Raw genomic sequence first — 27,596 nt, 5'->3', positions numbered from 1 at the left:
ATTACATTATTGAACACCCTATTGTGACATAAAAGAAAATCAAAATCCTCACATTCATGGCTGTTCCATTTCACCCTCAGGTTCTTCCATATTGTTTCCACCCTCACTTCGTTCACTACTCTCACCCACACTCTCTCCGCAGCCGGTCTCCTCACCTCATTCGCCCTCAAGCATTTATACACCATTCTCGTCTTGACATTCTCCAGCCTCACCCTCCGTTCACCCTCACCCACATACATCTCGATCTCTCCTTCACACGCTCCGGCCTCCTCCTCAATCATTCTCACCCATTCGCACGGCATTCCACTCTTCATTCTCTCCATCACTCCTTCCGCCGTGCCCCGCCAAATCTCTCCCTCCCTTTCCCTCACCTCATCCACTATCACCTGTGCCCTCATGAACCCCGGTACATGTTCATAGACTATATCCCTGATCTTCCTAAACCCCGCCTTCCACATGACCCTGTTGTACATTGTGTTCCCCTCGTGTGTTATTTGTGGGTTAAAGAACAGTGGTTGCTCCCATACCTGCTTCACGTTCGCACACTCATACTTCACATGCTTCACAAACTCTCCCCATGCTGCCAGTACTTCCTTATAAAACTCGCTCACTCCGTCCATTCTTGCCTTCTTCAGTGCCATGTACACTCCGCTCTCCCCGCACCCCCCACATTTATTTATCGCCTCCCTCAAAAAAACCTTCCACCCATGGTCCCTACTCTTATCCAAATATCTAATCACCGTTTTAACTCTGAGTGCCTTCACCTTATCCCGTAAATTAATCAGCTTCAATCCCCCGTCCACATAATCGTTTTCCAGTACCTCCCTAGCTATCCTGACTCCCTTCCCTCCCCATAGAAAATCCTTAACTAGCTCATCCACATCTCGCATCACTCTCTCCGGCACATCCAACACAGCCATCGCATACACAAGCTTACTCATCACCAACCCATTCACCACAACCACTTTCCCCCTCAGTTTCAACCCTCTCCTCTTCCAAAACCTCAATGACTTCCTGATGCTGTTGACTATCCCTTCGTACTGCATGTCTCTCCCTTCTCTATCCGCTATCCCTAAGTTGACTCCTAACACCCTAAAATAATCCTTCCTCTCGTTCAGCCCTATGTCCACCCTCCCTATCCTGTCTGCCCCTACATACATTATTTCTGACTTTTCTATGTTGACCCTGGCTCCTGACGCCCTGCCATACATTTCTACACTTTCCAACACCTCTACTACGCTCTCCGTATCCCTCACTGTAACTGTTGTGTCATCCGCATACTGATATAATAAACTAATCTGACCACCCGGTAGCTCTACACCCCTAATCTTATCGTTGTGCTGCATCAGTGCCGCTAGCGGCTCTGCCGACAGCGAGTACAGCAGAGCCGATAGCGGGCACCCCTGCCTGACTGACCTCTCTAACCTGAACGTGCTGGTCACTATACCGTTAATCTTTACACAGCTCACTGCCCTATCATACATCCTCCTTATCCATCCTATCATCCTATGCCCGAAGCCCACTCGTTCTAGCACCCTGTACAAATATGTGTGATCTACTCTATCAAATGCTTTGTTCAGATCTAAACTCAGTACTATCCCTCCTTTGTCCCTCTTCGTGTAGTCTATGGTGTCCCTGATGCTGCTAATCGTGTCTGCTATATCCCTGCCCAGTATGCTATAAGCCTGTGTGCTCCCCACCACTGTCCCTATCACACTTTTTATCCTGCTCGCCAATACCCTCGCTAATATCTTATAATCTCCATTTAGCATACTAAGTGGCCTGTAGTTTTCCAGCTTATCCCTACTTCCCTTCTTGTGAATGATCATTACTAACCCTGTCGTCATGCTAATTGGCATCTCTCCCTGCTCTTCTATCCTCCTAAACAACCTATCTAGCACTGGCACTAATTCTTCCCTAAATTCTAAATAAAATTCCCCTATTATCCCATCTATCCCTGGACTCTTATTCCTCCCTAGTCCTGCTATCGCTGCCTCTATCTCTCCTGTCCCTATCTCCCCCTCACACATTACCCTATGTTCCTCGCTCAGCCTACCTTTCACCTGCTCTAGAACCTGTTCCGTGCTTGCCTCATCTGTCTCTTCTTTCCTGAATAGTTCCCTATAAAATTCCTCAACCCTTTCAGCTATCCCTACAAAGTCTGTTATCTTCCCTCCCTCCTTTCCCTCCACCTGTTCTATGTGCTTACCACTGCGCCACCGAGCCGCCCAGAATTATTGAAATTATAGAACTCTATAAACTTTTGTTCAAGGAAGCCGTGACTCGCAAGACAGATGGCCGATTGTGATGAGTTCAATTTGGAAGCCCAAAAGATATAAATGTAAATAAATAAAAACATAATTTTGAAATAAATACCATTTTGATAAATGTATACACATTATTTATATACAAATATATAATATGGCCATTAAATTGTAAAATAAGGTAATATTATGAAATATATTTTTGTTATTCTTTAATAAACGCATTATTTATTATTAGATTTTGGGTGAGGTAACATGATTTGGCCATCTCCTGCTATTCTACTACAACGACTGTGGACGATTGATGACTTGACTACGTAAAAACTCAGGTTTACCAGAATAAATGCTGTTGCTGAAGAATGTAACTGTGTTTATTGCAAGTCTTTCCTCAACTGGTAACCATGGTAATTTACGATGCATGCTGTCTATGCTCGTTCTCGTAGGGCAATGTAAAACTAGCCTTGCTGTTCTGTTTTGGGCTGTTTGTAATTTCTTCAGAATACTTTTTGATGCTGATGACCAGACAGGTGAGCAATAGTCCAGGTGGCTTAAAATTATACATTTAACAACTTGTCCCAGAACGTGTGATGGAACAAAAGAAAGACATTTTCTTGCCATAGATATACCATATCCCATTTTCCTAACGATTGAGTCAATGTGCTCCACCCATGACAAATGACTATCTACTTCCAGGCCTCGTAATTTGACCTTGTCCACCTGCTGTATAGGTTTACGCTCCAAATGAAGATTCAAAGTTTGCATCGATAACTGTTTATATCTAGATCCAAGAATAATGGACTTTTGTCCATTATTCATCTGGGGAACGGGCGTAGGCAACGCAGGGGCTTCAGCTCAACCTGACCCATATCCAGCCATTTGGGGGGGGGGGGTATTAACACCCTGGGATGGAGAGGGGGGAGCAAGAGGCCGGCCCACCAATCCTGAGGCCCAGCCCGCCATATGTATAGACAGTGGCGTGGCCAACATGCTGAGGAGGAAATGTCGTATTTGGTTAAGGTTAAGGTCACCCTCTTCAGGGCTGATTGTACTCCACTGTATACTGCACCCTTGTGGGTCAGGTACAAACAGACCAACCTAAGAAGTTATAGGTCTATACTGCAGCCTTGTGGGTCAGGTACAAACAGGCCAGCCTACAGAAGTTAAAGGTCTATACTGCACCCTTGTGGGTCAGGTACAAACAGGCCAGCCTACAGAAGTTAAAGGTCTATACTGCAGCCTTGTGGGTCAGGTACAAACAGGCCAGCCTACAGAAGTTAAAGGTCTATACTGCACCCTTGTGGGTCAGGTACAAACAGGCCAGCCTACAGAAGTTAAAGGTCTATACTGCAGCCTTGTGGGTCAGGTACAAACAGGCCAACCTAAGAAGTTCTAGGTCTATACTGCACCCTTGTGGGTCAGGTACAAACAGGCCAACCTAAGAAGTTAAAGGTCTATACTGCAGCCTTGTGGGTCAGGTACAAACAGGCCAGCCTACAGAAGTTAAAGGTCTATACTGCACCCTTGTGGGTCAGGTACAAACAGGCCAACCTAAGAAGTTAAAGGTCTATACTGCACCCTTGTGGGTCAGGTACAAACAGGCCATCCTAAGACGTTATAGGTCTATACTGCACCCCTGTGGGTCAGGTACAAACAGGCCAACCTAAGAAGTTAAAGGTCTATACTGCAGCCTTGTGGGTCAGGTACAAACAGGCCAGCCTACAGAAGTTAAAGGTCTATACTGCACCCTTGTGGGTCAGGTACAAACAGGCCAACCTAAGAAGTTAAAGGTCTATACTGCACCCTTGTGGGTCAGGTACAAACAGGCCATCCTAAGACGTTATAGGTCTATACTGCACCCCTGTGGGTCAGGTACAAACAGGCCAACCTAAGAAGTTAAAGGTCTATACTGCACCCCTGTGGGTCAGGTACAAACAGGCCAACCTACAGAAGTTAAAGGACCATACTGCACCCTTGTGGGTCAGGTACAAACAGGCCAGCCTACAGAAGTTAAAGGACCATACTGCAGCCTTCTCCAGAAGTTAAAGGTTCCATACAATGACTGCATGCGGATACTTCTCATGAAGCCAAGACGGTCCAGTTCCAGTGAGATGTTCTGTGGTGTCGGGGTTAACGCCCTTAATGCTCAGCTGAGACGCTTGTCTTACAGGTTTATATGTCGGCTGAGTGATTCAGGGAATGACATCATCAGGCTGCTGACTCCGCCCAGCCACGTGGTACACGATCTTATTATAGTACTACTGTGTTTATTTGTCTCAATGTTGTGTTGCTTTGATTGGACCATTGTGTCTGTAATAAAGATTTGATTGATTGATAAAGTCAATTAGTGTTTCACTTGAATCAGAAAACTTTGTTAATCCGCGAGGGAAATTCCATTCAACAGATCATTTACAATCTGCTGTATTTGCAGAATGTGTTTATTTTTGCTCATTTTGTTCATCACTGCCTTCCTGCACCCTAACCCTCACTGGATGCAGTTTGAAACGCCTCCGTTAACCTGCAGGCCATCGCTAGCCACCTGGCAAGTTCATTCCTCTTGTTGGTCGCAGACTTGCTCGTACGCGGGCCGTTCTCCTCCAGTTTGGTTTGGTGAAGACTCTTCACTGAAGAGCTTTGCTGCAACACGCTAAATTGCCAATGTCTACCAACGTTAGCTGCAGCTGCACTCGCGACTGGGTGCTTTGCGTTGATGTGTTAAACTTGAGCTGCTTCGGTGGTAGACAAACTCCTTCTTACAAAGGATGACAGCCAATCAGCATCCAGTTCAGTGTCACTGCCTTTTCAAAAGAAAAGAAATTGATAGACAAGATTAAAAAACATAACGCGCTAAATAGGACTGAAATTAATTAATCGCAATTAAAACAATAATTTGACACCCCTATTTATAACCAATCAAAAGTGAAATTATAAAAAAAACAAAATACACTTAAAATAAGACAAAATATTTCATGAGAAGTTTACTAATCTGAAAAGATATGATCATTTTCAGAATGCTTTGCACTCCGTCGAGCGAATGTCATGTAATTGCTGGCGTTTATTTGTCCTTCCATCCGACTGCTAGCAAGAGAACTCAAAAAGATCTTGATCTTCATGTAGTCCGGTGGCTGAGAACCAGAGTAAAATGGGGACACGGCGGATAAAAGCACCAAAAAAAATTTATGTGCTCTACATCACCATAGCTTTCAATTTTTGGTGGGAGCCGCCTCATCAAGATGGCGGATGGCGGCCATATTAGATTTCCGCCATGTAAAATCTATAAATGCCAATATCTCGGCTTCCAAGCCACTTAGAAGGTCAATCTTGGTGTCAAAGTACAGTGGTACCTCAGCTTACGAATTTAATCCGTTCCGGGACTAGCTTCGTAACGTGAAAACTTCGTAAGTAGAGCCGCGTTTTGAATGTAAATGCACTAATCCGTTCCAAGCCCCGCAAAAGTATTGTAACGGTTCATGTTTTAGGAGTGTTCATTATTCCTACGCTGCAGAGAGTCCGCAAAGGCATCCAGGGAGGAGGGGCGGTGTGTGTGTGTGGGTGCCGCGGGGAGGAGGAGGGGAACGGGAGAGCTGCGGCAGCTCTCCCGTTCCCCTCCTCCTCCCCGCGGCACCCACACACACAGAGAGTTACCCGTCGTGTGCTTATTCCAGCGTCCGACGGACGCTACATTATGATATTTTTTTAAAATATTAATCTACCTGTTAGCTGTTACTTTTTGTCCTCTTTGTTTACTGGTCCTTTGCGGTGTTTTCTGCCTCGCGTTTCTTGAAAAACTGATCCAATGACGTCTGCTTTTGCCGGCTTTTGACAATCCGTCGGAAATGTGCGAGGCAGACGTCATCATAATGAGCAATAGCCCGACTTGTCAACACTTTTTCCGGGTGACACGAGGGGGACACGAATAGCGTGCTGGGATACACGCATACGCAACGGGTTGCCAGGCAGATGTTAGGCGATAGCCAATGGCAGAGCAGCTACGAGCAGCTATTTTTGACTTCGTAGCCTGAAACGCCTTCGTAACGTGAGGCAATATTTTCCCATTCAGAAACTTCGTAACCTGAAAATTTCGGATGTAGGGACATTCGTAAGCTGAGGTACCACTGTATACATTTTCTGAGTCAGGGAATGCATTAAAGCTATTGAGAATACCACTAGATGATTATTTCTGCAGAGATCAAATAAATAATGTTCATTCTGGCAATGGATGCATCATTTTCAACTGGATTCCTAAGCAGCTGGACAAATGGATAACATGCATGGATTGAACTTGATTTGCTTAACTTTTTAACACAAGTATTATTACATGTATAATCAAATTATCTGTTAGACCGTGCTTGTTTTCAGACCCAAATGCATGACACAGTGATCAGGGACTGCACACACTCCATTCACGAGCCCATCAAAACGAACTCACTGCCTCTCTTTAGATGCCCAACACCCAAGATCAAGACCAAGCAGGCAGGGCAGATATCAATATTGAAGGATGATGAGGCACTCTTCTCCCAATTATATACAGCCATGCAACATAGAGAGGGGGACATGAGCACCTTCTTTAAGCACGAAAACCATCCAAACCCTCCCTCTCTATCTGACAGAGGGAAACTACGGCTGGGAAAGAAGTCAGATCTGCTAATTGTTCTGACACAGAAGACACAACAGGAACCTCCAGGTACTTTGGATGTCAAAGTACTCGACGGTGCCACTGTTGTGCACTTCCTGTCCATTACCACATTCAACGAATATGCCAGTTGTGTGTGTCTTTGTTCCCCACATCATGAAGCACTTGGAGACCTCCAAAAGCATTGACGTGGTTTGGGACACTTACATCACCAGCAGCATAAAATAGTCAATAAGGGAGAAGCGAGGCAAAGGGATACGACGGAAGGTGGCTGGTCAGAACAAGCTGCCAGGGAATTGGCCAGATTTCCTGCGTGACCCGAGGAACAAGCAGGAACTCTTCACCTTCCTCTCCATGAAGATTGCATCCACTGAGAATCTGTCAACGAAGCAAGGACAGAGTTGTTCTGCCAGAAGAACAGAACGATGGAACACAGGATTCAATGCTGCAGCACTTGAAGCGAGTTGCCTACCAGTCTGGGATCTGGGCAACATCTGAACTGGCCCAGCAGCCACACCCAATCCAGAAGGATGTGGATGGACATTGAATGGAGACAGCCAGGTCTGGCTTCCAGTGTGGAGCATTCTACCAATGGCTTCAAAAGCCTGCGCTGAACTGATCAAATGTGGCTGTGGTGCAAGGTGCTCATGTAGGAAGGCACACTGGAAATGCACAGAGCTTTGCAGTTGCAAATGTGACATATAATGTTACGGCTCCTGACCCTTGCCTGTCTCACAACTCAGATATTTGCTCTGCCCCTTCTGTACCTCACCTTTTCTAATTAAATCCCCTCCAGGTTTTGAACTGTTCCACTGCCTCCTGTGTCGTGCATTTGGGTCTGAAAACAAGCACGGTCTAACACAGGGGTCGGGAACCTTTTTGGCCGAGAGAGCCATGAACACCACATATTATTAAATGTCATTCCGTGAGAGCCCTACAATATGTTTAAAACTAAATACAAGTCTCTGAATTATTTTGAATAACATTGTTATGCTGTTGCTAATCAATGATGGATATTTCTTACCATTAATGCGACTTCTGGTGCTGCGTGGTTTTGCTGATGGCTTCGTGACTACAAAGTGAAAAGTACGATTCTCCTCGTCTTTTTTTCTTTCAGCCATCTTCTCAAAAGGGTTTCTAAAATTAGCGAGCCGACAACGCGATTAAAACGAGGGAAGTTTACTTCCTGATCTCACAACCAGCCGTTGTGCGGACCCTTTTGCAGGTGCTCACATCGACCGCTATTTTCGACAGCAAAATACAGCAGCCCCACTTGAACAGTGTCTCTGCCTCATCTGCGTTGCCTAGGCGATAGATAGATAGATAGATAGACACAACAACATGTAATTACTGGTTTGACTGTTTTTGAACGCAGATCGACCCGCTATCAATCGGCGTTTGTCCCTTTCCCAGTGAGCAGAACGCCGTATATAAACCGGACTTCCTCTGATCACTGCCTCATAGCGAACCGGCTTTCTAGTCGCCGGTTTGCGCAAAGGAGTGTAACGAAAAAATATTTTTTATAATTGAAGATTTGTCCGCGAGCCAGATGCAACCATCAAAAGAGCCAGAGGTTCCTGACCCCTGGCCTAACAGATAATTTGATTATACATGTAATAATACTTATGTTAAAAAGTGAAGTAAATCAAGTTCAATCCATGCATGTCATCCATTTATGTCCAGCTGCTTAGGAATCCAGTTGAAAACGATGCATACATTGCCAGAATGAACATAATTTATTTGATCTCTGCAGAAATAATCATCTAGTGGTATTCTCAATAGCTTTAATGCATTCCCTGACTCAGAATATGTATTCTTTGACACCAAGCTTGACTTTCTAAGTGGCTTGGAAGCCGAGATATTGGCATTTACAGATTTTACATGGCGGAAATCCAATATGGCTGCCCTCCGCCATCTTGATGAGGCGGCTCCCACCAAAAATTGAGAGCTATGGTGATGTAGAGCACATAAAAAAAATTTGGTGCTTTTATCCGCCGTGTTCCCATAATTTTGCTAAGCCGCCGGACTAATGGAATGTTGTGAATATTAACCGGAACAAATGATTCAATTTTGGATTATGGATCAGTTTGAGATTTTTGGTAACATTGCCGTCAATGGAGCTTCAAAATGTGTTCCTCAATATCTTGGTTGATTATTGACTGATGTTTATGGAATTTGACAGTCATGTAGGGGGGGGGTCTCTCTACCTCATTACCGAATTTCATCTGGATTGGATCCAGGATGACATTACATTTTAAAATTGATTTTGAGTTATTGAGTTGAAACGGGGTAACGGTCATCTCTTATTCAAGAAGATCAATTAAAATGGGCACAAACCTGCCAATCAGTGGGAAATTGCCATCTATAATTAGATATGACATGTAGCTGCTGATGCCATCCCTAGATAGGAATAGAGGACTCATGGGAGGAGCTGAGCTCTGGGTCATGACCGAAAGGACAAGATCCCGGATACAAGCGGTCGAAATTAGTTTCCTCCACAAGGTGGCTGGGCGCCCTGAGAGACAGGGGGAGGAGCTAAGTCATCAGGGAGGAGTTTGGAGTGCTCCCCCCTGATTGAAATATTTTCAACACGGCAGTTTGCCCAATAAATAAGGATCCCTTTTGATTTTGCTTTATTTTTTTAATGGAGTTACCCGCCTTTCGATCCTCCAACCCAGAGAGAGAGAGGGGAAAAAGAAACTTAAAAACACAAGGTATTAAAATTGTTTTTGAAGAACACTCAAAGCTACAAAATGCAAATGCTTTCAACTCAAAAGGCAGGACAGACATTTGAAATTGCAGACTGTCTTTTTAGTAACAAAGTAAAGAGGGGGGACATCAACATCATTTTTACCTTTTCATTCTCGTGGTTCTGACGTTTTCCGCATAGTGAATGATTCTGTGAGGTAAACCCAACCCAATCCTTTGCGGGGAATAGACCAGGCCACTACCAGCGTTTTTCTATAGAAAGCAGGTAATAAAACTATAGACTATGTGCAAGAGCTGCTTCATTGTGTTCCATTTGATGCGTTTTCTTCTTTATCGCCTCAGACACATGCTTCTCTCCCCACTGAACCAGTCAGTAAGGGAATCCCCCCCCCCCCCCAAAAAAAAATATAGAAGTAGCAATCTGCCAGTAAACCAGCTGCCTATCCGTCAGCCAACCAGATTGCTCTTTACAGTCCATCAAATGCTCACATATTTTTCACCGTCGGGTCGTCCAGATTTAAAGGTCTGGCGTGGAACAGCAAATATATATGAACTTGTTCTGCCTGCTCAGTCCAGGGCAGAAGAAAGCAGTAGATCAGTTGAACATACATTTCTTGCTGCCTGGTGGTCCAGCCAGTCCAGCAAACACAAGGTCACTTACAGGACCCCCGAAAGCAGAGATGTTTGATTGGGGATTTAAAAACCCCAAAAACAACTATATAAAGATGTCAGGAGACAGGAAGGAAGAGAGGGGACAAAAAAAATTATGAAAAGATAGTTTCATTTGTGTCTCTGGAGAGCTTTCCTCTTCCTCCTCTTGAAGAAACAGCAGCACCTGCAAAAAAAAACCACACACACACAATCAGGTAAGGACTAGCATGAAATGCTCATGAACCCTACCACAGGTCCATTTTATCAAAAAACAAACAAACATTCAAGTTGTCCTTTTTAATTACATAATTTAAAAAATGTAACATTTTATAAAATAAATATAAATGATCAAAAGGCAGCTAGTATTCACCCCAGTTTAGAAGGAATAGCAGTTATGCTTTGAAATCTGACCAAGTTTATTAGTGAAGTACTTCCTAACGGGTGACGAAATGTTTAGCCGGATGCCGTCATTTAACCGCTGGCTGTCTAGGTGGTGTCCAGAAAATGTCGTGGGCTTCATAGATAACTGAAAGACATTCTGGGGAAAACCTGGTCTTATTAGGAGAGACGGTGTCCATCCTACATTTGATGGTGCAGCTCTCATTTCTAGCAATCTGACCAAGTTTGTTAGACAACCAAAACCCTGACAATCCAGAGTCGGGACCAGGAGTCAGAGATGTAGTCCAGTCAGGACCAGGAGACGGACTCAATTTTACCTAACTTTTCCAGTCATTTTTTTATGTACTGCTGGCATCAGACTCAAGGAACAATACAATTTTCCTTTAAGATTTGAATTGTCTTTGTGCTATATTTTATTAAATATGATGTCAATGTTTCCATTTTCATTTCACGCAGACTTTCAGGAAACAGCATTGTGGAGTGACTCCTTTGCATATTTTTAAAGGAAGGCATGACTGAATATAAAGGTTGAGAGATGCTGCTCTAATGCATGGTATGATGCAAGTCCTTACTTAGTATCATCAGCCACTTCCACTTCTGCATTGGCTGTAATTGGCGCGTTGGAGTGTCCTGCAGTGGGGTCATCTGTATTTAGTTCTCCATTGGTAGAACTCATCACCTTGAGGTGAAAAATTTAAAATAAGATTAATGAGTACAGATGAATTGACTTATCGATAAGTGGATAGTTAATTCTTTAAGCTAATTTCTTTTTTACTGTAATGAAAGGAATCGGTGGGTATCTCTATATTCTTCACTAATACATTTAGAATAAACATACAAACAGAGCTCCATGGAGAAGCAAGAGCTGGGAAGTGTTGATGTAAATCAGGGGGCAACCGAAGGCACATGCGTCATGGCTGGCACACAAGGGCATTTATTTTGGCACACAGAGAATATTAAGAGGCAAGTTATTTTATTTGATCATATTTAACACCTGACAATGGAGCACACTAAATGGTCTTAATGCTAATTGTATTAACCCTCATGGGACAAGCCAAAAGTCCATTAGTAGTAGAAATAGTAGTACTGTAATAATAACCATTTAATACATAGTGTAAATCATTACATTGTGAGTACATGTACGTGATCACGCGCGTCCATGATTCAGCATGTCACCGCGAGGCTCTTGAGTTCAGTCAGCTAGCTGAGCAGCAGTGCTCTCAACATTTTGGTGTTGACAAATGGAAAAGTATCCGGTTATTGCTAAGAAAGCCCTGGAACATTTTATATCATGTGTTACAACATATCTTTGTGAGCAATCCCTTGAGGATGCTAGACAAAACTAAGAAAACGAACAGATACAAATACAGCTAGCTAAGCATGAGAGGAGAGACCTGCATGTTGAATTCTTGGATCCATCTAATGCTTTTGGGTCATTACCATATAGTCTTTTGTGCAGGGCCTTTGATTACTTCAGAATCCCAGGTGGAATTAAAAAGTTAATTTAAACATACTTCCTAAATATTCAACCCTGTTTAACCATGGCAATATACACCACGGCAATGGTAACAACTTGAGTGCATCATGGCGGGGTGTACAATGTACCCACTCGCTTTCAGTTGGCAATGGAGGTCATTATTAGGGCCTCAAAACAGGTAGAGAGTGGTGAAAGGATGCAGGGAGGGCTACATCTCACCCCATTATTGCCTTTATGGATGACATGACAGCCACGATGTCAACTTATCTATGTACTAGCAGATTTCTAGATAAGTAGCAATCAGCTACGGGCTAGAATGAAAGTTAAGCCCAGTAAATCTAGGAGCCTTTCAATTGTTAAAGAGAAGGTAAATGGCAAGACATTTTTTATAAATAATTAGCTGATGCCCATAGTGTTGAAGAATCGAAGAGAGTCTGGGAAGATGGTATCAGAATCAGAATCAGGTGTTTATTGCCAGTGAGGGTTCACAGACTAGGAATGTTTCTCGGTGAAGTTGTGCTACATGTAACAGTAATGACAAAATACAAAAAACATACAAGTACAGACACATCACAAAACAGCAGCAGCAGGAGTGGATACACATATGTATACTAGCAGCAGTAAACTAGCGTCATCACGCAGTGCAAATGGAACAGTGCAAGTTGTATTCAGGAGTCCGGGACAGAAAATTAAGTGTTCATGAGTCTTACAGCCGAGGGGAAGAAGCTGTTCTTGTGGCGGGAGGTTCTGGTCCGGATGGACCGTAGCCTCCTGCCTGAGGGGAGAGGGTCAAAGAAACGTGTCCAGGGTGAGAAGGGTCGGCTGTGATCTGACCTGCACGCCTCCGAGTCCTGGAGACATGCAGGTCCTGGAGCGATGGCAGCTTGCAGCCGATCACCTTCTCCGCAGCACGTACAATGCACTGCAGTCTGTGTCTGTCCCTGGTGGTGGCGCCAGCGTACCACACGGTGATGGAGGAGGTGATGACAGACTCCACGATGGAGGTGTAGAACTGCACCAACATCTGGGTCGGCAGCTTGAGTTTCCTCAGCTGCCGCAGGAAGTACATCCTCTGCTGAGCCTTCTTGATGAGGGAGCTGATGGTCGGCTCCCACTTGAGGTCCCGGGTGATGGTGGTGCCCAGGAAGCAGAAAGAGTCCATGATGGAGATGGGGGTAGGGGAGTCTGTGAGGGCGAGGGGGGACGGTGGGGCTGTGACTTTCCTGAAGTCGACGATCATCTCCACTGTTTTCTCGCTGTTCGGCTCCAGGTTGTTGCTGCTACACCAGGATACCAGCCGGTCCACCTCCCTCCTATAGGCCGACTCATCACCGCCCGAGATGAGCCCGATGAGGGTGGTGTCGTCCGCAAACTTAATCAGTTTGACGGACTGATGGCTGGAGGTGCAGCAGTTGGTGTACAGGGAGAAGAGCCAGGGGGAAAGTACACAGCCCTGGGGAGATCCGGTGCTGATAGTCAGAGTGTCCGAGACCATAGACCCCAGCCGCACATGCTGCCTCCGCTCCATCAGGAAGTCAGTGATCCACCTGCAGAGGGCGTCGGGCACGTCGAGCTGGAGCAGCTTTTCCTGTAGCAGTCCCGGGAGGATGGTGTTGAACGCAGAGCTGAAGTCCACAAACAGGATCCTGGCGGGAACACCAGGGCGACCGTAGGAGGCGCCATCCAGAATACATGTATTCCGGATGATGCATATGATGCAAGTCTTGGTGATAAGGCACCGCTTGAAGCATTGAGGCAGGATACCATTCCAGGTATTTTAAGTATAGAAAAGCCAGAGCTTTACAGTTACAATTAGTTCAGATAGCGCTGAGATTCGACCATGTTCCTCGTGACTGTCTCATGATTGAATAAAGACACTTCCTGCTTCGTCATCATTTCAGTCCATCCCCTGAAGCTGGGGATTCTCCCCGGCCAATCTAAGGCCATGTTTATCTGTGTTACGTGACGTCACTAATGAGACGTTCAATGGAAATCAGTCATAGCAATACAAAAATAAATGCTGCGTCTTCTTAGTGTTATGTCGGCATGTAATCACGTTGTGGAATTCCATCTAGTATGGAAATTCCCTACAATATCCATCCATCTTCTTGGAGAAGAGACATCCTCAATCATCTTGTCTATAGCCTATGCCAGCTGACTATGGGTGAGAGGCAGGGTACACACCCGACACGTCACCAGCGCATTGTAGGCCACACGAAAGGAACAACCACTCACACTTATGGACAAATTAGTTACCAATTCACCTAAACTGCATATTCTGGAGGTGTGAGGATGCTGGAGAACATAGAGAAAACCCATGCAGACACGAGGAGAACATACAAACTCCATACAGATAGAAATCAAACCCAGTACCTTCTTGTTGAGGCAACGTCGCTACCCACTATGCGACCATGCCACCCATCTGTCTGTATATCAACTGTTAGTAGTTACATAACAAAATGGAAGCAATTGCGAACAACAGCAACTCAACCAGTGGTAGGCCACGTAAAATCACAGTGTACATTGTTTTCCAACATTCTACTGAGTCAATAGCTACCTCCAAACTTCATGTCATCTTCAGTTTAGCTCAAGGAAAGTGCATAGAGAGCTTCAGAGAATGGTTACCATGATGGAGCAGTTGCATCAAAGTCTTACATCACCAAGTGCAATGCAAAGTATCGGATGCACTGGCACGTCGCCACTCAACTCTAGGACAGTGGAGAGGTGTTCTCTGGGGTGACAAATTGCGCTTCTACATCTGGCCCCTACATTGTGCTGCAGTGGGTGGTGGGAATCAAAACTAAGATACTGGTCGGTGTGGGTGGGTTTTCTGTACACTTCAATATTGAGATTCCCATCCGTTTCATGGTGTACTGCACAGCTCAAGAAAGGCAGGATGTTGTCCTTAACATCCTCCCAGTTGAACTTAATGTTACGATTCACCGTAATGGTGTCGTCTGTAAAGGCGTCTTGGGTCCTGATTTTTACCCAGGTGTCATCCACATACCTGAAGCAATGGCTGGGTGTCGTCCTTGTAAAAGGATGTCAGAGCCTTGCTTTCCAACTATTCCATATACAAATTTGTTACTAGCAGAGATTCCGGTGAACCCATGGCACAAACATGTTTCTGCCTCTAGTAGTTTTCTCTGTACTGGAAGTAGGTGGTGGTCAGACAGAAAGTGTGCAAATGTGCTCTGAGGTGAGATGCGTTCTGTTTGGCAGAATATTTTATTGCCTTAGTGGTTTCGTTCCTTTGGGGGTCTTTTCCGCTCCAACAGGAGTATAAATATTTGGACTCTACCAGTCATGTAGAACTAAAGAAGCCTCTTGGATAAGAGGTGAAAGGTCTTCAATCAAACTTGAACAAGTCCAGTTGATTCTTTGTTTTTGCTCTTCGAGATTTACCTAGACCTGGATGACTGAGAACCTACGCAGACATTTTGGTGTAGTCATCCTCAGTTTGGGTCACTGAGGACATACTGGCTGGTGTCTTATGCGACAACTGACAAAGAAAGCAGTAATTTAAAATAGCAAAAGCAAAGAGGTCAACCAGCCAGCAAGTGATTGAAGTGAGAAGGCAGGAAATAGATCTATTTACATCTTTTCACTTTCAAGACTCAAGTTCCTTTTGGGGAAAACACTAGACCCCTTCATTTAAAAAATGAACTTTTAGAGTGAACACGTAATTGTTTAAGGTTTGGGTCAGGCACGTACTGTAGTTGTTACTGTATTATGGGTTCGCAGTAGGTCTCCTGGAAAGTGATGTAAGATGATAAACAGGTGTCTGCATGTGCGTGTGACAGTGTGAAAAAACACAGGCTTAACATTTCACGCAAATGGAAGACCTGTAGTTGTTGAAGTTGGTTTTGAAAGGTTGACAGACTCTGTTCAAAATGTTTGTACTGACACTCAATACTAAACAGACAATGTGTTACAGCAGAGTACCTGATTTTTGGTCTGTGGTGCTTTCTCTTGTTTGCTCGTCTGAAGCGGCGTCTCACTGGCAACAGGACCAATAGGAGTGGGCTAAGTAAAGTGATGTCAGCATGGGAACAGAGACATGAAACCCACAAATGGACTTGTCATTATATTAATCTCATGTATAACATATTTAGGGTAATGGGGGAGGTGCTGTTAAACTAATTTCATCAAATGAATTAGCTTGAAATTGTTCAAAAAGAGCAAATAAGAAGAGTCAACTGGACTTGCTTAACTTTGGTTGAAGTGTTTTCACCGCTCATCCAAGAGGCTTCTTCAATGACTGATAGAGAGTCCTGTAATCCTTGTGCAGGGTCTCAAGCCCGGATAAATGCAGAGAGCTGCGTCAGGAATGGCATCCGGCATAAAAATTGGCCAAAATAAACATGCAAATCAATAAGAAAAGCATACCGGATAAATGGAGGCCTGGGTTACCAATGACCGCCAGCAGCGTTGTTAACCCATGGGTCGCTGCTGGAAATTGGATTACTGTGGGTCAAAGACAGAGACGAAGAAGAGGAGGATAACGGGTGCGCCAACAGTGAGAGAAGAAGGAATGGAAGAGTTTAGGACACATTAGGGACTCTGAATGTTGGGATGATGACTAGAGAGCTGGTGGACATGATGAGGAGGAGGAAGGTTGATGTGTTGTGTGTCCAGGAGACTAGGTGGAAAGGAAGCAAGGCTAGAAGCTGAGGAGCATGATTCAAGTTGTTTATAACAGAGGAGAGGAAAGAGGAATGGAGGAGGAGTTATCCTGAAGGAAGAGTTGGTGCAGAGTGTTCTAGAGGAGAATCGAGTGTCGAATAGACTGATGAGTTTGAAGCTGGAGATTGAGTGTGTCATGTTGAATATTGTTAGTGGAAATGGAAAGCTTTTATTGTCAGTGTCGTCACAGTACAAGTACAGTGCAACAATGAAACAAGAGTCGATGAGTGAGCATCGGCTACAGCAATAAATCACACTGCCAACAACTCTTCTTCGAGAAGGTGCAGAAAGCATCAGGTACACACGCAGGAGAAAGGAATGACACAATGCACTGGGAACGCTGCACTGGGAACGCTGCACTGGGAACGCGCAGGAACGTTTTCAATGAAAACCAGGAACCAGGCAAGTCCGGAGAATTAGCCTTCGGGGGGAGCAGTAGGAATAATTCCGAGAGCAGATGAGCAGTTGAGGGGTGTGTGCGTGTGTGTGAGTTCATGTGTGTGGAAAGTCAGAGAGACATGTCCTTGGATTGTTTTGGTAGACCAATAGGATCTGAAGAGCGGAAGAGGAGTTAGAAGAGAAGGAGAAGTTCTGGGGTGACTTAGATGAAGTGGTTCAGAGCATCCTAGCAGTGAGAGAGTCCTGATTGGAGCAGACCTCAATGGGCATGTTGGTGAAGGAAATAGAGGACATGAAGAAGTGATGGACACTGGTATTCAGGATAGGATCCAAGATGGAACTATTGCATGGCATGGTAATAGTTAACACTTATTTTCAGAAGAGACTAGAACATAGAGTGTGAGTGGAGGGAGGAACACACAGGTAGACTACATCTTGTGAGGACAGATCACCAACAGGATGCTGGTGACTAAGGCAGGAGAGAGTGTAGCTAGCCGACATGGGCTGGTAGTGTGTAAGATGACTCTTTTGGTGAAGAAGAGGAAGAGGACGAAGGCAGAGCAGAGGACATAGTGATGGAGGCTAAAGAATGAAGAGTGTTGTGTGGCTTTCAGGTTAGAGGTGAGACAGGAGTGCAGGGAGATGACACAAGGCAAAGGTAGATGATGATGATGAATATATTTATTAGATAGAATGTTAGGGTACAGGTACAGTCTCACAGTAGCATGTATTACAGTACAGATACAGTCTAACATCCTGTCTAAGAGGAGCATTTCAAAAAAGCCCTTGCGGTCTTGTTTCCGTTGTTTCCGTTGAACGTCCTTAGTACATAAATCATAAGGTAGAGGTGTCAAAGGTCAAACAGAGGGCATATGATTACCTGTATGCCAGGTTAGATGGTAAAGAAGGAGAGAAGGATCTGTACAGGTTGTAAGGACAGAGAGACAGAGACGGGAAGGATGTCCAGCATGTTACAGTGATGAAGGGTAGAAATGGCAACGTGTTGACAGAGGCCAGTAGTCTGTAGGAAGAACTATTTTGAGGAATTAATGAATAAGGAAAATGAGAGAGAACAAAGGGTAGTAGAGGCACCTGTTGTGGACCAGGAAGTGACAAAGATTAGCATTAGTGAAGTTAGAAAGGCAACGAAGAGGTTGAAGAATGGGAAGGTAGTTGGACCGGACGAGATACCTGTGGAAGTGTCTAGAAGAGGTAGCTGTATTCGTTTTTAACGGGGTTATTTAATACGATCCTAGAGGGGAAGAAGATGCCAGAGGAATGGAGGAGAAGTGTTCTGGTGTCCATTTTCAAGAAGAAGGGAGACTAAGGGTGCTTTCACACTGCCGCTGTTTGCTCCCTTTTAAACTGACCAGAGTTCCTTTCCTCGGATAATCCGCTCCGTTTGGGCCAGTGTGAACGTGCATCCGGACTCTGGAGAGGGTCAAAAAAGTCCGCCTGAAAAGGAGGGTCTCTGTTCCTTTCGGCAGAGCAAAGGCAGGATCAGCTGTACGTAGTGACGCTACGCGGTGCATCTCAAAAGTGGCGAAATACGTACAGCTGTGTGAAGATTTCATTAACTAAATATGCGTTATAATACTTTAATCTTTTGTTCAGAACCAGCTACTTATCACTGGTAACTGACACGACTTCTCCCCGCAGCTCCACGCTGCTTTAACACAGTCAAGCGCGGAGCGGAGAATCAGCTGTTCAGCAGCGCGATGGTTTTTCATTCCGTTGTTCTGAACTCAACCGGAGACTTTACGGATCCCCAGCGACTTTGTCTGTTAAAAACGACTAGCGTTGTGTAACATTTATGATTTAGGCCAGAACTAAATGAGATTCCCTCCTTGAATGAGCAGCGGCTGCAGCAGCAGACAAAAATATTACTTGACGTTACTGAACCGAGGACTGTAATTAAAAGTTGATCCGGATCTGGATCCAGATACTAGAATTTTTTAAAGGATTCTTTAACATTGCGAGATAGGGCACTTGGAGGAGAGGGTCTGCAATCTGATTGATCAGTTTGTTTTGACATTTTAAAGAAAGTTCTCTTCAAAATACTAGGGGTGAACCGATTGCATTTTTTTGGCCGATCACCAATTTTTAATTCTTATTTTATTGAAAACAAACAAAACTTTGGAGTGAGAAAAGGAAAGAGACGCGACAATCACAAGGACGGCAGATGGAGTGGCCGTTGGAGAACCGGAGCGACGGGGATTGAACCTCTGAGCTACAGAGCCCCGATGGACAGAAGTATGGGACTGACAGAACCAACCTTCCAGGAGTGAGAAAAGATTCTGTGGAATCGGTGTGGGAGACCGCGGCAAGTGGCCGCCCCACGGACGTTGTGGTTTGGACTGGGCGGATTAACCGTGAACCGTGTGGCATTTCAGTTTGTTTAAGTTTTGGTGTTGATACCGCCGAGATGAACTATGTGGGTGGCCCTTAAGAAACTATAAAGAAAGTTTTGTCTCCTGCCCCGTTCATATTGTGTGACTTTATCCGTAACAAAGGTTTGAGGTCGTCAAAAGGACTACAAACTAAAACTACAGGACAAACTAACAAAACAACCGATCCCCCAATAAGGCGTCCTCAGTTTTAGCTTTTCTTTCTTGTAGTGCAAAAAGACAAAATTCCCAAATGCAGCAGCTTTGTGATGATTTCAATGTAAAAATGTCAGTGTAAAAATAACTTAAAAATAAAATAAATAGCTCCTAAAAGTCAAACATTCTAATAGTGCAGCATGTGTAACATTTACGCAAGTATTAACATGGCACAAGTCATTTCTGCTTTTCCACCAGACAGGTGACATCTTTTATCATCTGCTCGTCCAGCCAAGCTAAACAGACTCTTCCATTGCAACATGGGGCAGAGCCATAGGCTCGGGCAAGAAGGCGGGCCTGTCAGTGAGTCTAAAAGTTGACAGAGGGGTCGGGTAAGGAACAGCTGGATGGAGTGTTTGTGTAAACGCATATAAATGACATGTAAAAGCCATTACATGAAAGGATTTGCCCTTTTCCAGGAAGCATTACAAGGTAAAAAAAAGGTCAAATGAATGAGGTTTACAATAAAATTTTATTTAATTATATTATTTGGACAAGTTTGGCGGGCCATATTATAAAGCCTAACGGGCCGTATATGGCCCCCGGGCCTTAGTTTGCCCATGTCTGGTCTAGATGTAGAAATCGGCCGATTGCTGATCGCGCAAAAATTAAGGAAATCGGCGCTGATCTTTCAGTGCATCCCAACAAAATCCACGACAAATTTGATAGATAATTGGATAAAAGTTGGTTGCCCCATCGGGCAGCCTGCATAAAGTTAGTGACTGCCCGAAAGAGAAGGTCCCAGGCGGAACAGTGAAGGTACAAGGAATAGACATAAACAAGGTAGAGGACTTCAGGTACCTCGGATCGAACGGTACATAGTAATGGAGAGAATGTGGAAAGGAAGTGAAGAATCGTGTGCAGACGGGCTGGAATAGTGGATGAAAGTATCAGGTGTGCTCTTTGATAGGAGAGTGTCAGCGAGGATGAAGGGAAAGGTCTACAAGACAGTGGCGAGGACAGCGGCTGTGGCTCAGTTGGTAGAGTGGGTCGTCCAGTGATCAGAGAATCAAATCCCAGCTCCAACTGTCCGCATGTCAAAGTGTCCTTGTGTCCTTGGGCAAGACTTGGGCAGCACCTTGCTTGGCAGCAGTCACCCACTGGAGTGTGAATGGGTGAATGTGAGGCCTCATGCAAAGCGCTTTGAGTACCGTGAAGGTGGAAAAAGCACTATATAAGTGCAGTCCATTTAGTCCATTTGCCATGATGGACGGCTTAGAGACAGCGTCTCTGAGGAAAAGACAGGAGGCGGAGCTAGAAGTGGAGGAGATGAAGATGCTGAGGTTCTCCTTGGGAGTGTCCAGGTTGGACAGGATTAGAAATGAGACAATAAGAGGGACAGTGAAGGTTAGATGTTTTGGAGATAAGGTCAGAGAGACCAGACTTTGATGGTTTGGACATGTCCAGAGGAGAGATAGGGACTATATCGGTAGAAGGATGTGGAGGATGGAACTGCCAGGGAACAGGGCTAGAGGACCACCCAGGAGAAGAGACATGGACGTAGCGAGGGAGGACATGAGAGTGGCTGGTGTTGGGGAGGACAATGCAAAGGACAGCGTGAACTGGAGAACATTAATTTGCTGTGGCGACCCCTAACGAGACAAGTCGAAAATTGAGTAGTAGAGAGTCCAGATACTTACAATACTCCTTTTGGAGCAGAACATAAACAAAAGGCCATAACCACCAAGACAATAGGACTCGTCAGGAGTCGTTAACATTCATAAGAGGGTCATTATGTTGAGGTGCACCAATCTGTGAATGGTTGTTGTGGTTTCTGGTGATGGAGGTTAATACTGCGTTGTAGGTGGCTGATAGATAGTGTCTCAATCCTTCTCCTCGATTCAGAGGGTTTCTCCAGTTTGACAAAAATGGGTCATTTAACCCCTCTCTCAAAGTATCTGTCTTCCCTGGATAAAACTTGGACATTACTGTCCCCAAAGGAGTTGCATGTTTCTTTCAGGTGCTTGTGGATGGAATGTTGAGTCTTGTTCCAAGGAGTTGGCGCTTCAGAGTTGAGGCATACGCTTGTGGAGTGATTGTTTGTAGTCTCTCAAATGTACAAGTCACTGCATTCTGCGTTATGTCTTTCAAGACAAAACACCTCGACACATGATGTGTGTGTACTGTGTAATGTGCAGGGGTTACCAAACACCGGACACACTGATCTTCTCCAAAGTAACATTCGCCTGTGAATCTTCACGTTAAGTCGCTCGTCTTGGTCACGTGATACGTTACTCAACAAAAAATAAGCCCGTAAACTAGCAAAGATTAGTGAAAAACATACCCAGAAGAGCAGCCACCAACCTCCAAGAAAAGAAAGATTCTTAACAGACAAACCAGGAGACAGAATTAAAATACGTGGTTATCTACAGAAGACTCATGGACCAAGCAAGTCCGCTCTGCATAATACAAGGAAAAACCGGGCAATGAAGCCTAACCCTGATTTAAAAGACAAAGAATTTTCTTTAACAAAAAAAACAAAACATGAAGATGAAGGACAGAAGCAATTATTGAGGGCCACAACTTCAAAAAATGTGCGTGAGTAGATATTAGTGCTATAATTGTTTAATAGTTATTACAAGTGCATAATATAAGGTTTAATTGTTACATTTACATTCCTCCTATTTTAATTTCATTGCCACACAGTCTGTGGAAAAATTGGGTGGGGACCCCTGATGTAGTGTATGCTGTCCAGCGCAGTGAAAAATGAAGTGACTTGTGCACCGGAGAGAACAAACAACTTCTCCAGAAGCGTACGGCTCTAAACAGGAGAGTCAACTCCTCAGGACAAGACTCAGGTGTCCACCTGCACCTGAAAGAGACAGGCCACTCCTTTAAGGACAGGTTGTAGCCACGGAAGAGCGATGGTTTGACCGAGGAGTTAAAAGACACTTTTGTCCGACGAGAGAAACGTCTCTGAACAGAAGAGGAGGTTTAAGACACCATCTATCCCCTCTCTATGAGGGGGGGTATGAATGTTAATGACTCCGATTGTCTTGGTGGTTTTGCTCCTTTTGTGTTCTGCGCCAACAGGAGTAGAAGTATCTGTACTGTCGACCAGTCATTTAGAACGGAAGAAACCTCTTGGATGAGTAGTGAAATGTCTTCAACCAAACTTAAACAAGTTCGGTTGATTCTCCTTTTTTTGCTCTTGATTTACCTTGACTGATGCAGCATGATAACAGATGAGTCCCTGCTCTCTCACCATTGCCCCATCAGAATTCCAGCTGTTAGTTTTAGCTCAGACATCAGAATGTGAGAATGTGAGAATTAAAAAAACATTCCAAACTAACCAGTGGCTTTCCAGTCCAGTCATACTGGTAGTCAAAGATGTACCCATTCCTGTCAAAGAGGTCCGTAAAGAGTTTTCTCAAATAGTCGTAGTCTGGCTTCTCAAAAAAGTCAAGCCGGCGCACGTACCGCAGATAAGTAGCCATCTCTTCTGTTAAATACACACACGTACACAGATCCATACGAAGAGACACAATATGATCAGCAATCATTACCTTGAGCACATAGACAACAGCTATAAGGTTTCAATGTTCTGTGTGTGTGTAGACAAACCTGGGACGCTTTCACAGAGAACCTCAATTGGTGTGTCTCTCTTTGTGTCTCCTATCTTCTGATAACGTTCTTTCAGAGTGTCAGCCTGATGACACAAGTGACAGCGATGAATTTATTCAGCGCCATACTTGAATAGTTGGAGAAAAATTCAAATGATGCGACTGATGAACACACAGGACAGCTGGTTGGCTGTATGCTCACCTTGAGTCCCTGCCAAGGTAAACTCCCTCGCAGAAAGTACATGAACATATGGCCAAGAGCTTCCAGGTCATCTCGCCTGCTTTGCTCTAGTATAACAGAGCAACAATACAATCACATAAAACTAAAGTTAAACACCCAGTCTGGATATTCATATCATATTACTGATGCTATACTTTCTGTGTGCTCAAATCACATAGGTCTTAAAAAGTCGAATATGACCGACAGGTGCACCGACGGAACAGCTCACCCTTCCCCAGGTGTGTGTTGATGCTCATATATCGTGCAGTTCCAGTAAGACTCTTGTGTTCCCTGTATGGGATGTGTTTCTTTGTCTCTGGGTCTATGTATTCTTTCGCCAGGCCAAAGTCTATGATGTGGATGGTGTGTTGTCGTTTGGAACCAGGTCTGCCCACCAGGAAGTTCTCTGGCTTTACATCTCTGTAGATCAGGCTTTTTGTGTGGACAAACTCCATGCGGGTTATCTGAGGAGCACACATTAAAGAGAGAGTAAGAAATCCAAAAATAAACCGCAAGGCTTTTGAAGATACGTGTATTTGTCTTACCAGTTGAATAGCCATCATGAGAACAGTTTTTAGAGAGAATGTCCGGTCACACAGGTCAAACAGATCTTCTAAACTGGGTCCGAGCAGCTCCAGAACCATAGCGTTGTATTTACCACATGGTCCAAAGTAAAACACCTGGGGCACACCCTCTGAATAAAACAAATGAACAGGAGACCTATTTATGATATACAGTACACCAAAAAACAAATAATTACCTGACATTAAGTTACTTGTTAAAATAAAACAAAATCTTGTATATATTATACCAGCTCAGTAGGAAGACATGTGATTTGAGACGATGGGTCTTACCTGAACTCCCCAGCTGTTTATAGAAACGATATTCTAGGTGGAGCTGTGGCGCCCGTGATTTGATAGGCTCCTAAACATGAGGTTATTGTTCGAGTTACAATTGTTTGACATAATATACAGAACACAATAGATTTGTTGGACAAAACTCTTATTCAGAACTGTCAAACTTGAATTTGAATGTGATGTAATGTTCTAGGAGTATGATGTGAAACTGTTGCTTACACAGAGATATTGTTTTTACCAGTTTGATAGCCACATATTCATTGGTGTACAGATTCTTTCCAAGACGTAGCTCTCCAAAGTTCCCACAGCCAATCTTCTTTCCGACCCGGAAGTTAGGTCCGACCATGAGAACTCCAGAGTTGGAACTTGCACCTCGTCCACCGTGCGCTGATCGAATCCCCGTTTTCCCTGACATCCGCTTCCCCTCCTCGGTCTCCCCCTTCCCTCCACCCCCTCCTATGCCTCGCTTGTCAAAGTCCATCAGTTTGTGGTAGCCTGGTCTCTCCACGGTTAAGCCGATTCCATACAACAAGAGAAACTACCAAAAAAACTGCCTGCCGGCTTGCCTGTCAGTCGTCGTTAGGGTTTTGCCAAAGTATGGATTACACTGGGGTTGGAGTTTGACTTTACAGACTGATCTGTGGCAATCTATTACAGCTGAGGTAGATTCGAGATTAAGTGGATATCATGCAAGAGTACTTAATAGAGTACTTTCCAAAAGGAAGAAGGTAGAGCAGAAGCAAAAACCGATGCTTGTTGGGTGGAAGAATAGACAAGGAATGAAAAGATGGTAAGGTTTGGGGGCACCACTACCAATTAGCATGTACCCCCTTGTAGGGGCCAGAGATGGTGATGGAGTGGAGAATAATATCCTGATCTGTCAACAGATGAAGCTAGCCAAATGCTAGCCTGCTAAATGAAACGTGGAAGCTATGCTGGCTTCAGGCTCAAACATACCAGTCCACCAATACCACAGTCTGCCGTCAGATCAAAGCCCATAAACCCAACCCCAGAGTAGGCTGTGACAGCAAGGATGTGTCAAGTTTTTCCAAACGTAAAGGAATTAAGAGGTTTTCCTTTTACATCTGATAACCAGGTATGAATGCACACTGTTGCTGATTTATTTATTATGCCTTGGTTAGCTGGTTTTAGGAGTTCTTATACAGGCTGGACCGCTATATTAGTACACCGTCACCAAGACAAGTGGTCCAGTATGACACCAGGTGAAGGTTTTGCCCTTGGGTGTGAGGACTGCTGTGTGCCGAACTCTCATTGTAAAACCTGAAAGAATTACAAAGAGAAAACCCATTAGATGGTTATTTGAGGGAAATGACATTTTCAATTTTAAATAACAGAGACAGCACAATTTGATGTCCAAATAAGCACAGAGAGACGTGTTCAGTTGTAACCAAAATAATCACAAAGTCACAAACATGCGAGACTGCAACGAGAAAAAACTTAACCTTTATTACAATAACTGTGCAGCTATCAGATTATAAGTACCGGTAAATCATTTTATAAATCTAACGGAATTGATTTTAGCTGTACTTCTGGATGTTTAAGTGTTCAACTAAAACTCTAGATCAGCGAGGCTCCAATCCACTACATCCAGTCTGTCCCACCTAAAACCAGGCTGATGTTCCTCAGGGAAGGACATGTTCTCTGGAGTTTCTGATTTCCCCAGCTCAGAAAAAAGCTCCAGCTTACTATTCAAATCCCTTCCTTTGCTGCTCTTTTCCACCCAGTCCATTTCCATCTCTCCTATTCTGTCTTCTCTCCTTTTCATCAGGCTACTCTTGCTAGAACATGCAAATAGCAACGCATGTGCTTTAGTTTTATGTAAATATGTTGATAGAAGATATAGCTGTCAAACACAACTTCATTAAATCACAGTTTGTTGGTTGCCTAGAGGCACTCTCCCACTGAGCCATGGTTGAGTTTTTAAAAGCAGAGAAAAATGCATCTCACTTAAAAACAATGAAGAATCCAATTTGTTGTGACCTGTTTAAAGTAAGAAGAAACCATGGTAACAGGTTATACCACATCAAAATGGAAAGTTTTGTTATTTTTCTGTTCAATCCGAGGATACAGCGATGCAAGACAAATTTTAGGCACTTTCTGACAGATTTTAAAGGGACGATGTGATTTTGGTGACGTCTTGTGAGTGTTCCAGTGACTCGGATTGCTTTAATTGAACTGAAAGCACCAATTACGTAATATACGGCTCCGACCGGCAGCGTTAGAGTCCAACCTCTAGTGTTGGATTCGATCCACCGTTTACCAGAACCTGACCTATAAACAGGTCACACATCTACACAAGCCTGAATTACCTGATGTGCAGAGGTTGATTGAGCTCTTTCCTTCAATAAGGATTTGCACAAATACAATATTACAGCTTGAACAAATCCCCACTCATTTATACCAACTTATTTACTACCAACTACTACTAGCGTGATTAAAACTAGCGACTCAACTCTTACCTCATCCTCCACCTGCGCCACAAACTTTCAACAACAATAGTAAATTGTACAATTATTAAGTTGTATTTTAGTATTAATGTTTAACTGTACTGTGCTTTTCTATAATTAACGTTATCTTTAATTCCTTTCTGTATTTTCCACCCCACATAAGTGTTTCTGGAGCTGGAGAAAAAATGTACTGGATTTACATTACTGTATTTTCACGACCATATGGTGCACCTGACTATAATACTATGTTGAAGGACAGCACCGGTACGCATCACTCCGCGAGGCTCCTGACTAAAATACTATGTTGAAGGACAGCACCGGTACGCATCACTCCGCGAGGCTCCTGACTAAAATACTATGTTGAAGGACAGCACCGGTACGCATCACTCCGCGAGGCTCCTGACTATAATACTATGTTGAAGGACAGCACCGGTACGCATCACTCCGTGAGGCTCCTGACTATAATACTATGGTGAAGGACAGCACTCCGTGAGGCTCCTGACTATAATACTATGTTGAAGGACAGCACCGGTACGCATCACTCCGCAAGGCTCCTGACGATAATACTATGTTGAAGGACAGCACCGGTACGTATCACTCCGCGAGGCTCCTGACTATAATACCATGTTGAAGGACAGCACCGGTACGTATCACTCCGCGAGGCTCCTGA

General features: G+C 44.2%; 1 protein-coding gene across 1 annotated transcript; it reads right to left on the bottom strand.

Moving 5' to 3' along the window:
• Positions 1–9,553: 9,553 nt before the first annotated feature.
• Positions 9,554–24,939, bottom strand: LOC137905036 (casein kinase I-like). Its single transcript, XM_068749256.1, has 10 exons — positions 24,697–24,939; positions 24,456–24,525; positions 24,147–24,295; positions 23,831–24,065; positions 23,584–23,669; positions 23,383–23,467; positions 23,112–23,260; positions 16,076–16,156; positions 11,226–11,332; positions 9,554–10,438 (listed from the first exon to the last, which is right to left on the bottom strand). Exons 1-10 carry the CDS (start codon positions 24,937–24,939, stop codon positions 10,384–10,386), a joined length of 1,260 nt encoding a protein of 419 aa, XP_068605357.1. The 3' UTR covers positions 9,554–10,383.
• Positions 24,940–27,596: the final 2,657 nt, after the last annotated feature.

The sequence above is a fragment of the Brachionichthys hirsutus genome, chromosome 15, assembly GCF_040956055.1.
Source record: "Brachionichthys hirsutus isolate HB-005 chromosome 15, CSIRO-AGI_Bhir_v1, whole genome shotgun sequence".
In the NCBI taxonomy this organism is placed as follows: domain Eukaryota; kingdom Metazoa; phylum Chordata; class Actinopteri; order Lophiiformes; family Brachionichthyidae; genus Brachionichthys; species Brachionichthys hirsutus.
The sequence above is the reverse complement of the archived record's forward strand: the minus strand, read 5'-3'. Positions and strand labels throughout refer to the sequence as shown.